At 43.2% G+C, this 12,756-nt stretch overlaps 1 protein-coding gene and 1 non-coding gene across 2 annotated transcripts in view; one reads left to right on the forward strand and one right to left on the reverse strand.

Annotated features, from left to right (window-relative positions):
• Positions 1-12,756, reverse strand: part of Il12rb2 (interleukin 12 receptor subunit beta 2) — a 50,329-nt gene that overhangs the window by 15,884 nt on the left and 21,689 nt on the right. The window contains exon 8 of the mRNA XM_055613026.1: positions 8,634-8,847. Coding sequence (XP_055469001.1) covers positions 8,634-8,847 — 214 coding nt within the window. The remainder of the gene's footprint in view (positions 1-8,633; positions 8,848-12,756) is intronic.
• On the forward strand, positions 11,542-11,644 carry LOC129681121 (U6 spliceosomal RNA). The gene has a single exon (XR_008720779.1). It is a non-coding gene; the product is annotated as a U6 spliceosomal RNA (small nuclear RNA).

The raw sequence follows: 12,756 nt of genomic DNA on the forward strand, positions 1-12,756 counted from the left end.
AAGGTTTAAGTTTATGCTTTTCAGTTCATGGAGGATTAGCCTCAGCAGCTTGTACTGTAGTCCTGTGTAGCTTTCTTCGTGGATTTATTTCCTCTTTGTATTCAGTTACTGCATTTCCTCAAAGTGTTTACTGTGCTAAATGCAATCTATACCCTTTAAGGCCCCTGCCTCCCCATGTGCTTGGATGTATGACTGTCTCTGGAGAGCAGTGTAACCCTTTGCTTGTGTGTTGTATTTCCACAAAACACTTTGTTTTCCCAAACTTTCCTACTTAGCTTTCTGTGTCTGGGATGGAACCATTCTCCTCCTTTGTGTACACTTAGCTCATCGCTTGCTCATTGCCTGAGCCCTTTTTTCATCTGCCCTGCAGGGACTAGCAGGAGTGTCCTGACTGACATAAGAACACAATGACCATTCTCTGCAGCACCCCTTGTGCATACAAAGACCATTCTGGATGCACATGAATAAGACCGCTTGGTTAGGGAAGATCCTCTGATGTCTAAAACAGATGGACGGGAGGGAGATGCAGCCATCGCCTGGCATCCAAGGGGCACTGACATACAAAAGGTAATAAAATTACACAGCACATTGACACTTCACCAAGAGCAGCTAGCATGAGGATTCTCACATCACCTACACTGTGTACTTCCTTACTTTCTCCTGCTTATCAGTTTGGCATGTATAAAGTGCTATGTCACTAGAGGTTTGGTTTCATGTTTGTGCTTTGATAAGGCCAAGCTTCTCACTTACTTTTCTTCTGTGACTGAGTATTTGTAGACTTAGCTCATTTTTCTGTGTGCTCCTGCCTTCTTCTGATTGGCAGGTAGGTAATGATCCTAGTTACTGAAAAGTTTTCAACTCTTGATGCAGTCAGTCAGTATTCTGGCAACTTTGTTAGCTGTATAGGTGTTGGTAAATTTACCACAGTTTTGAATTTGAGCCTTGTTTGTAAAATTCCACCACATAGGGGCTATGAGTACACTCAACTACATCCTCTCCTGTTGGGTTTTAGTTTTGCCTTTTATGCTTAGGTTCTTAGTCCAAATGTAAGCTTAAAAGGGGTAAATTTTTAAAAAGGGAAATGCTATTTTCATTTATGTTTTCCAGGGCCTGTGCTTCTGCATTATAAACTGCACAAACACGTCTCACCTGCTAATGCTTAGATGTTTGTGTTTCCTATTGATCCTGGGGCATGGCTTCCCTGGGGTTTCACTGCTTTGATGGCATAAAGAACTGGGTAACGGGAAGAATGAGTAATCAAAGTGCATGACATATGAAGACAAATGAAAATGTCATAGTGAAACCTATGAATATACATTAGTAAAAGTAACAGAAAGCTCTTAAGTGTAAACAAAAAATATTTAGCCCTCCAATTAAAAATAGAAATATTACTAGCTGGGAAAAAAAAGTGACTTCTGACCCTAAGAGTGAAGTTGGTTAGTGTTTAGTTGAAGAACAATAGGAAAGTATAAAGCAAAAGACTTAGCAACCACACTTAGCAATGGCAACAAAAGACATTTCCCTTGTATAGACATTTTTTTCTACCTGAAAGGGAGAGGGGGGAAGAGGATTGTCGCCTTTTGCATTTGTCTCCTTTTTACTTACTTTAGGACAGAGAAATCACTTTCCAATGCTGTATATGTTTGCCTGGAAGTTGGACTAATTTTTAATATACATAGAGATTCAAAGTGCTAATAATTCATTTAGATTTTGAAGTGATTTAAACAATAATATTTCCTATACCACTTTATTTGCTTTCATTAATAAAGCTCATTGATCCTATAAAGCAGCGTGGACAGCTCTCCTTGCTTTCTGTTTTCTACAAGAACTTGAATGAAGTAAGGTTGCGCATGCGTTCAGGGTTCAATTACACAGTGGTTTGTGCCTGGCGGGGTAGGTTAACTCTAACTTTAAAAATGGCTATTATTTTAGTGAAGCTTGACAATTTTTCTCCTGGGCCAGCAAGATGGCTTAGCAGGTAATGGCACTGGCTGTCTTTTTTTTTTTTATGTGTTTTATTTTGTATGTGTGTATATTTTCATGTAAGTGTTGAAGCATATATATGGAAGTCAGAGAACACCTTCCAAGGAGTTCATTCACTCTGTTCACTATATGGTCTCTAGGGCTAGCACTCAAGTCACCAGGCCCTTTCCTGTTGAGCCATCTTGTCAGCCTGAGCCTATGTCTATGTAAACACATAATATACATATATATGTATATACACATATAATCTATTCATTCCACAAATATTGAGTGCTACCATTTGCAAGACCTTTTCTCTGAAGTTGTGATAAAATGTGCAAAGAGCCCCTTTCATCTTTACTTTATCTGGAATTTGCTGAACAAATCAGCTTGAGTCCTCAGAGTCTTTTAGCCTCTGGGTCACTGCTCTTTGTGGGCACCAGTCTGCAACTTCCTTCTCTAGGGTGTACCAGACCACAGTTTCTCTTTTGGGACCCTGCCAAAAGTGAACCTCCCCTCAGTCACATTTCAGAATCACTCCTTTCTGTCTGGCGTGGTGGTGCACTCAGGAGGCAGAGGCAGGTGAAGATCTACAAATTTGGGGACAGCTGGGGCTACAGAGTGAGACTGGGTCTCAAAAAACAAACACAAAACAAATTTACTTCCTCAGCTTCAACCAAAATATTCTATCTCTGCGTTTCCTGAGTCCTTCCCCGTGAGTTCTGATGCTTGTAAGGTATTACCTAAGAGAAAGCCTACCCTTTTGTTCTGCTCTGTTGTTTGCTGATGTGTGATCTTGGATTGCACAGATTATTCTCGTTACTGATTCACTTTGAGTCACCAATAAGACGCCAGTATTGAATTAAGGAGAGAAAGAAAAGCACTTTCCCTTGGTGTCATTTAACCAAGAGTGAGAACAGATTTGAATTCTCTACTTCAAGCTCCCTGTCTTCTGTCCTGTCTTTTGCATAAGCCTGTATCTGTGGCTGCATTTGTTTCTCTGTCTGTCCCCATGTGTTCCTCTGTTCTGAATGTGCTGTGTGTCTGTTGTTTAAGCTGTATATGTCTCTGTTGTATGAGTTTTGTGTGTCTGTATGTACTGTATGTGTCTGCATATGTGAGAGGTGTCTGTCTGATTGTGTCTGTGTGTCTGTCCCTCACGAAGGGCTTCGCTCTGTGTTTATTGAACAGCACAGAAAGCATCACATGGGAAAGAGTGAGATAGTTAGAAATCATTAACAGAGTTGTACAAGGAATCAAGTCCCTGCTCTAACTGATCCCAGATGACACATGGAGTAAACATTATTGTTTAGCAACCAGTATCCATACATGGTTGCTTTCAACCTTTACTGTAGATTTTTAGGACGTGGCTTTTAGCTTCTATGTTTGCTGCTTTCAGCAAATGATACACATACATTGTCTGGGTCAGGGGCAAGGAGAAGGACATAATTTAAGATTATGCCTATGCATTAGCTTAGGTGGTAAAACTTTATTATGTGGAAATCTAGGGCAAGCAAAGTTGGTTGTTAGACTGTTCTTGTAAAAGGAAGATTAAACAAATGGTTGGAGTGCATAGCAGGCTAGCAGTCTTAAGTGGCTTCAAGATGTATTATCGACTCTGGCTGCAAAGTGCCAGTCTCTTAGCATGTAAGAGATATTTTCAGAGTATTGCATCACCACTCTGGATGTCACGTCACCTTCCAGAGCCACAGTCTCTGACATCTGTGCTGGCCAGTTTTTACGTCAACTTGACACAAGGTAGTGTCATCTGGGAAAAAGGAATCTTAATCGAGAAAATGCCTCCATAGGATTGACCTGTAGGCAAGTCTGTAGGGCATTTCATGGATTGATATGGGAGGGTCCAGCCTATTGTAGGTTGTGCCACCCCTGGGCAAGGGGTTTTGGGGTGCTATAAGAATGCAGGCTGAGCAGTCCATGAAGAGCAAGCCAATAAGAAGCACTCTTCCACAGCCTCTGCCTGCTTGAAGTTCTGTCCTGACTTCCTCAGTCTGTTACCTGGATCTACCCCCTTGTTAAGCAAATGCTCCACAATTGAGATGCATCGCTAGTTCCTGGAATATATGTATATCTATATGTGCATACATATGTGTGTGTTGGTATGTATTGTGTACATGTTCATCTGTGTGTGTGAGTGTGTGCACTGCGCAGGTGTGTGTCTCCCTGAGAACAGCCTTGGATGGTGTTCCTGAGGTCTCACCCCCCTTTTGCTTTTGACACAGTCTCCCACTGGCCTGCTATTCACCAGGTGGGCAAGGCTGGCTGCCACGAAAGCCCCAGGGGTCCACACATCTTTGCCTCCCCAGCGCTGGCATCACAAGCACACACCATCATGTCAAACAGGCCTGGATTTTTATATGTCAGTTCTGGAGATTGAACTCAGGTCCTCAGGCTTATGAGATGAGCTATTTACGGTGAGATTTCCTCATCACCAGTTTTTGAAATTTTGATGTTGGCTCTCAGTGTGTAGTTGATATTGCTATGTAGCTCTGGACATTCTCCAGATCTTCCTGCCCTGGTCTCCTGAGGGCTGGGCTGACAGGCCTACACCAGCCGCCATGACTGACTTAGATGTGTTACGCTTAAAAACAGTACGATACTACCACAAAATTCACTTTAAAAATTCTCTGTCCAGGAGCCAGAGAGATGGCTTAGCAGTTAAGAGCAATTACTCCTCTTGCAGAAGAGCCAGGTTCGGTTCCCAGCACTGACATGGCAACTCACAACCATCTGTAACACCAGTGGCAGAGTATGGGACTCCATAGGCACCAAGCCCAGTTGTGGTATGCATACATATGTATGTTTTACATAGACAAAACACACATACAAATAAAATAAAAACAAATCTTTAAAGGTCTGTGCATGATACTTATCCACAGAAGAGATGTATTGAATATAAAAAAAAAAAAACAAAAAACAAAAGGGGGTTGTGAGTATGGCTCAGCAGGTAAGATGCTTGCTGTGGAAGGAGAGAACCAACTCCCAAATGTTATCCTCTGACCTACGTGCACACTGATGTGGGCATAGACACACACGAAAGAAAGAAAGAAAGAAAGAAAGAAAGAAAGAAAGAAAGAAAGAAAGAAAGAAAGAAAGAAAATATTTATTTATTTATTTATTTTTTTCTTAGACAGGGTTTCTCTGTGGAGCCCTAATTGTTCTGGAACTCACTCTGTAGATCAGGTTGGCTTAGAAGTCTGCCTGCTTCTGCCTCCCAAGTTCTGGGATTAAAGGTGTATGTCACCATGACCATCTTTAAGAAAAAATTTAAAGGAAGAAACAAACCACCAAAAGGCAGAAAAATCACCTATAATCCTTGTGATGCAAAGATGACCCCTGTTAATATTGCCATGGGTTCTGCTTGGCCCTTTATTTTTAACTATAGGGGGGAAACCCCTGTTCATATACATGTAGATTTAAAATAGAATTTTTCAATATATACTGTGTGTGTGTGTGTGTGTGTGTGTGTGTGTGTGTGTGTGTGTGTGTAGTTTCTCTATGTATGTCTGAATGGTCTGGAGTTCCCTAAGTAGACCAGGCTGGCTTCGAACTCCCGAGGCTCTGCCTGCCTCTGTCTCCCAAGTGCTGGGATCATATATACTTTTAAAAGGATGTTTTGCTGCTTGCAAACGATCAGTGACGTGCTGGTGTGTGATTAAGGCAGGCAGAGGTCAGATGGATTTGATAGTCTGTTCTCTGTTGAACATTTAGGTTAGCCATAGTATTATACTGCTTCAAAAAAATTAAAAACATAATCTTTATTGATTTATTTGTGTGCGCTGTACCTGTGTAGGCACAACAGCACGGGCCTGAAGGTCAAAGCGCTATTGGTGGGAGTCAGTTCTCCCCTTCCACCTCGTGGGTCTTGGGGATTGGACTTAGGCTGTCAGGCTTGGGACAAGCACTTTACCTGCCGAGAGCCTCTCACCGGCCCTCAAGCTGTTATTCAACAAACATCTGCATTTACATTTCTAACGTTCATTCTATTATCTCCTGAGGGTACACTTGTCTTCCTTCCTTCCTTCCTTCCTTCCTTCCTTCCTTCCTTCCTTCCTTCCTTCCTTCCTTCCTTCTTATTTATTTATTTTTGAGAGTCAGGATAGTCTAGAATTCACTATGTAGCTCAGATTGGCCTTGAACTCACGGCAATCCTTCTGCTTCATCCTCCCAAGTGCTGGGATTTCAGGCAGGGACCACCACACCGGGCTGACAAGAAATATTGAATAGTAAAATTCTCTGGTCAAAAGGTATGTTTGTATTTCGTGTTTTTAATGTATTGCAAATTGCTTTTCAGAAAGTTGTACCAATGTAGACACCTACAAAGCACAACAATAGTTTTCACAAATATGGAGCACACTCATTCTTCTCACTCGGTTAATCTGACGTCTCATTAATTGCTAGTTAAGTTAGACATCGTCATCATTTTCATCATTCTAGTGTTCCTTTCATAATGGGAGGCGTCATGCAGATCAGCCTTAGGGCACTGTATATATTAAAAAGTGCTTTCTGAGCTATACAGGCTGAGCTCTCATTCTTTTTTTTTTTAATTGTGTGTTCACAGCCCTGACATATCATGTACTTTAGAAAAAAGTACATAGATTATTTACCTTTTAAACTCCTCTTGCACTTTCTTCTTGAGACAGGACCTCACCACAAAGCTTATGCTAGCTTCTAAGCTTGCAATCATCTTGCCTCAGCCTCTTGATGTGTGCAGTATCACACCTTATGGTGTTCTTTTAAGATAAAATTATTTCACAGTGCCTGAACTTGGAAGTGTTTCCCCATGGTTAGAGAATCTACCTTTTCCTTCATGTTTCTGCTTTGGGTGCTTCTTCTATAAGAGGAAGGGATTGCCCACTGCCTACCAAACAACTTCAGTCTTGTTTAGGAAGGGAACGTGGCTGCCGGGAATAGGTTCCGGAGCCTCCATTGCAGCTGGGTACGCCCAGCTGAGTGGTGAGGGCCGCAAGTGAAAAGTTGCTGTGCACTAGGGTCCATGCCATTGTGCCTCTTCTCTGTTCTGCTGCCTACAAAGAAATAGCTAGAGCTCTGGCAGCCTTTGGGACCATTTCCACCTGAGGATGAATGCAGCTTTGGTGAAGGGGAAGAGAGAAGCCTGGAGTACTGATGTCACTACCCTGAGCTATCTCTCTGTGAACCTCCTTCATGTGACAGGGCAAATAAGCATCAGTAGTCAAGCCTTCAGTCAGTGATACCCACATCTACTTGTATTTTTCTTCTAGCTGTTTTCATCAATGTTTTAAAAATATAACCAAGATTTAATGGTACAACTAAAATAATAATGTTTTGGGGCCTGGAGAGATGACAGATCTGTTAAGAGCACTGACTGCTCTTCCGAAGGACCCATGTTAGGTTCCCAACATATATGGTGGCTCACAACCATCTGTAACTTCAGTTCCAGGGGATCAGATCCCCTCTTCTGGCCTCCATAGGCACTGTATGTATATAGGCATCCATGCAGGCAAAGGACCTATATACATAAAATAAGAAGTAAATCTTTATAGAATAAAATCAATCACTACTGGCAAAAAAAGTCAATGAAATGATTCCTAATGATTCTGCATACTCACAGATTGGGTCCTAGCCCCAGTCATTATCAGAGAGGCTTTGTCCAGCGATTCATAAGAGCAGAGGCAAAGACCCACAGGCAGACATTCAGCAGAGCTTGGGGAACCATGTGGAAGAGGGGGAGGAAGAATTTTAGGAGCCAGAGGGGTCAAGGACACCATGAGCACATGGACCACGGAATCAACTAAGCAGGGCTCGTAGGGGATCAAAGATCCTAAAGCGACAGTCGTGGAACCTGCATGGATCTGCCCTAGGTCCTCTGAACATATGTTATGGTTGTGTAGTTCGGTGTTCTTGTGGGACTCCTAACAGTGGGAGTTGAGGCTGTCTCTGACTCTTTTGCTTGCTCTTGGGAGCCTTTTCCTCCTACCGGGTTGCCTTGTCCAGCCTTGCTATGAGGGTTTGTGCCTGGTCTTCCTGTAACTTGTTATGCAGAGTTTGGTTGATGTCCCTGGGAGGCCTGCTCCTTTCTAAAGGAAAACAGAGGAGGGATGGATCTGGAAAAGGGAGCAGTATGGAGGAAAACTGGGAGGAGCGGAGGGAAGGAAAACTACAGTTGTGATATAATGTATGAGAGAAGAAAAAAATATTTAAAAAAATAATGTTATGGTAGAAATTTCTTCAAACTGATGATTGCTAGACTTGTATACATAGCATTATGACACCAAATTGTAAGAAAGAGTCCAATTATAGCGGTTTATTCTGCTTACACTTTTTTTTTTTTAAATAATGCAGACTGTGTAACATAGTATGAGATCCATTTTCTTAGCTATTCATGCTTTTCTTTGAGGAGAAAGTTGTTGAATATATGATTATAAATGTAAGTTGGATTTTTTTTTTGGTGGAAGACAATTGGAAACATAGTTAAATATATGTTGTAATGAATAAAATTTCACTAAGGTCAGAATTTTATTTTAAAACTCTTGGGTTTTAAATATAAGTTTAAAATGGTTTTTTTTCTAGACTGTAACTATATAATATCATTACTGAATCTGTAAACATTAGTCTAATTGGAAAAGGGAGACAGTTTCCCAAAGGCCACGTTAAGGTGAGTCTGTACCTACCAGCGCCACACAGGTCCACTATGCTAATACGAGCGGGTGCAGAAGTGCCTTTTGAATTGGTTGCAGACACAGAAGCCGTCCAAGCGCCAGTTCTGGGGATGACCACGGTCCAGGAGGTGTCTTCTGTAGTGTTCCGCAGGGTAGTTTTGTTTATCACTTCCTGTAAGGTCACCTGATAGGTGATTTTCCCCCTTGCCTCTGATGGACTCAGTCTCTGCAATAAAGCATACACGTATATCCTTACTCTCAGGCAAGGCCACGACGCTCTCTATGTCTGGACAGCCTGGTCCTGCTGTAGGTGACTCTATCGTCTGATCCTTTTATTCGCCTTCTCAGCTGTAGACTTTCATTGAGTGACTCGCATCCTCACACCTTCTATTTAGGAAAAAAAAAATCAGTTAACATTGTTAAAAGATAGTTCTTCAAATTACATTGCCTTTTCTTCCTTCATAACGAAGGTTACTAATGATACACTAACAGAAGTGTAGAATTTGAGCTGAGCTGCAAATTTCCATCTCTCGGATCTTGGGGCAAGCAGTCAGTTCCTCCAGGTTTCTGTTTTACAGTGTGTGACACACAGAGAGAGGCACTCACAGAAAGACACACTCATAAGGACACCCTCAGAGGGACACACAGAGAGACACACTCACAGAGAAAATCAAACGCACAGAGAAAGCACGGGCATGGGCGGGGGGAGGGGTTGGGGGAAGAGGGTGCCTTTTTAAACATAGAAAGTGCGGTGCTGCTTAAAACATCAAACCCAAGACTTTCAGGAGCTAAACTAGTAAAATCGATACTTAAGAACTTGAATTAGACATCTGTGCTGGGAACCTAGTTTTAAACTGCAAAATTCTGATCAAGCTTATTTGGGAACAAACCCAGCAAAGTAAGCAGAAACTATGTTATTTTTCTCTTGCTTATACAGTGTTTTGTACAATGACCATGGCAAATGGAAGCACAGGACATTAAGAGTTAGACTGCCAGGTTTCACCCTACTGCAGGAAGAAGACTTGGCTTATAGATTTAAGTAATATAGTTTCCTGAGCACAGCTATCAGCTCATGGCAAGACACACAGCTTACTGGAAAACACACACGAGGACCAGCAAATGCCCTTACTCTGGTTCCTCGCTTACCAAGAGGTTGAAATTTTGGTTTCCTGCACAGTTTATCTGTCAGGAGTTTTGGGGCAGACATGAACATCTGGCACATTTCAGTTCTTTCACTTTAAGTGAGTTAACCAGCTTTCTGGTTGTAGTTTGGATTCTGAGACATTCAGCACAGGAGAGAGTGGCTGCATTCTTACTGTAAATTAATTAGTGGGCTCTTGGCTTTGTATACTGCTGTTTCTGAGAGCTTAGTTTACCCAAGTCTGCTGGGGGAAGCTTTTTGGTCCACAAATCCTAAACTAGATCTTGGCTAGCCCTGCTCAGTATACTGGGGGGGGGGGGGGGGAGACAGTGCTGAGGGCTCTTTGCAGAACGTTTAGCATCTTCTGAAGTTCTCTTTTCAGGTGCCCACTACGTCCATTACAATCAGTCTCATTGCTTGCAGTGAAGATAACAAAAGCAAGCATTTGTTTGTTTTTAATTATATTGCCCAGTTCGTTGAGACAGGATCTCGGATAACATCGTGAAGCCCTAGCTAGCTTAGAACTCACTACACAAACCAGGCTGACCCCAAACTTGTGTTAGTCCCCCGGCCTCTGGGATTATAGGTCAGTACCACAGCACCCAGACAGGCAAATGCTTTTTAAAGTATGATGTTCTAACAAATAACATATCAGTAAACCGGGCCTTCATCGGAGGAGGAAAGCAACATAGAGGAAACAAATGCTTGGTAAGAAAACCATCCTCCAGCAGGAATGGGGAGTCTTGTGAGCAGTTAGCTTCTGACCAATGACTTGGCGGGGAAAGCTTGGACAATTGGCGTTAGACACGCTTGTCTCTGAACCTAGAGGGCTGGAAGGGAAGGATGCAGTGAACGACAGCTGAGGAAACGCTTTTCTGTAAAGGGCACTTGCTTTCATCTATAGCGTTTTTTTCTCTCTCTGTTGTGATCTGTTGCTCCTCAGGCCCAAGACAGTGAAGTTCAGGCTGCCACACCTTGCAGATGGAATCCCCTGACATCCTTCCAGCCCAAAGTTGTAAAGCACCTTCTCCCGCTGTTGGGGTTATGATGCATTGCATTGCGACACACAGCTTCAACTGAAGGTATATGTTTAGCAATTTGAGAAGGGTGGGGACGGGAGGGTTTTTTTTTTTTTTTTTTTTTTTTTTGTTTTGTTTTTTGGCTCCAAGAGCCATAAGGTTCTGAGTCATGGGAGCGGTGAACTCTGAAGATAGCCATCCGGACGAGCTGATTGACTCTGCAGATAAGCGTATTTGTACTCCAGTGCTATTCACTTGAGAAGGCGATAAGGGAGAAAAACAAGGTTACGTTAATCACGAGGGAGTCCAGGCTTAGAGCCGCTGAGCAGCTAGCTAGCTAGCTCAAGCCCTACCCAGGAAGAAGACATACGAGATTAAAGACCGCCCCCTGGCGGGTGGCAGGGAGGCGCGTCGTCTGGCGTGTGCCCCTGCGGTTCCTGGGAGGATTTCTAACACCTTCCAGCAGCGCTGAGTGTGGGCCTCAGGCCAGTGTTCCTACATGGTAAGAACATGCTACAAGACGTTGCCGCCCTTTTGACTTCCTTCTCCAGTTTTCTTTCTGCTCTGTATGCAAACACTGCTACCGAAGCACTCCCTGGATAATCCTATGGTAAAGGCTCTCAGCATCAAAAATAGCCTGGGGAACAAAATCTGACATCTCAGAATGTGACACACTTTATTTGTATTTCTTACTTAAAACTCTGCTGGAGGAAGGTGCCACTGAACTGATAAACTTTAATTACTAAGACTTAGATGGTGCGCGCTTTGGCAGCACATAGACTAAAACTGGAACGACACAGAGAAGATCAACACGGGGCCAGCGCAAGGCTGACACACAAATTTGTGAAGCGTTCCACATTTTTGAAGGCAAACAGGATAGACACCGGAAGCGGCAGAAGAGAGGGAACAGGATGGGAGCCTGCCATAGATGTCCTCTGAAAGACTCCACCCAGCAGGGAATTGAAGCAGACATAGAGACCCACAGCCAAACTCTGGGAAGAGAGCAGAAAGTCTTAGGGAAGAAGGGGAGAAAACGGGGGGTGGGGCGGGTATAAAAGGACACGGAGGGGACAGGAGTTTCACAAGGAGACCAACAAAGCCAAAAAATCTGGGCCCAGGGGGGACAGCAGAGACTGATGCATCAATCAAGGACCATGCACAGAGAAGACCTAGACCGGCTGCTCAGATGTATAGCCCATAGGCAGCTCATCCTCCATGTGGGTTTCCTAGTAAGGGGAATAGGGGCTTGTCTGACAAGAACTCGATTGCCCGGTCTTTGATCACCCTCCCCTGGTGGGGTGACCTTCCCAGGCCACAGAGGAAGAGGATCCAGGCAGTCCTGATGAGCCTGGATAGGCTAGGGTCAGATAGTAGGGGAGAAGAACTCTCCCTTTCAGTGGGCTAGAGGAGGGAGATGGGGAAGAAGGAGGTAGGGAGAGACCCAGAGGAGATGAGGGAGAGAGGGTTACAATCAGGATACAAAGTAAATAAACTGTAAGAAAGAAATTACAAAGACTTAGATGAGCCATGTTGTACTTGTTTTAAAAGAAAAACTTGACTCCTAGATGCAAACAATGAAAAAAAGAAAAACTAGGTGGCTACGTGGCACAGCGGGCCAAGCACTGGCTCTAATGGCAGAAAGGGAAAAGCGTTAGAGTTTTGCTCGTGTCAAAGGACAGCTGCAGTAATGAAGGCCACTTCAAAAGCTCAGGCACTGAGATGTGTCGGTCACAGCTCTCCTTCCCTTTTGGCTTTGGGTTGTTGCTGAATGTGTGCACGTCCTCTCCCGGGATTGAATACAGGCCTTGCGCATGCTAGAACATGTTCTTTGTACTGAGCTTTGAATCTTAAGAGGAGAGAATCTTTGGTTTTCTCCCTTCTCCGTGTAACATCTACTACGCAGAGTTATTTTACCCCTTTGAGACATAATATCCCCATTTTCAAAATAAGGATAATAATAACTCAGCTTATCTTT

Source organism: Psammomys obesus, unplaced genomic scaffold, assembly GCF_907164565.1.
Source record: "Psammomys obesus unplaced genomic scaffold, mPsaObe1.curated_primary_1811, whole genome shotgun sequence".
Lineage (NCBI taxonomy): Eukaryota > Metazoa > Chordata > Mammalia > Rodentia > Muridae > Psammomys > Psammomys obesus.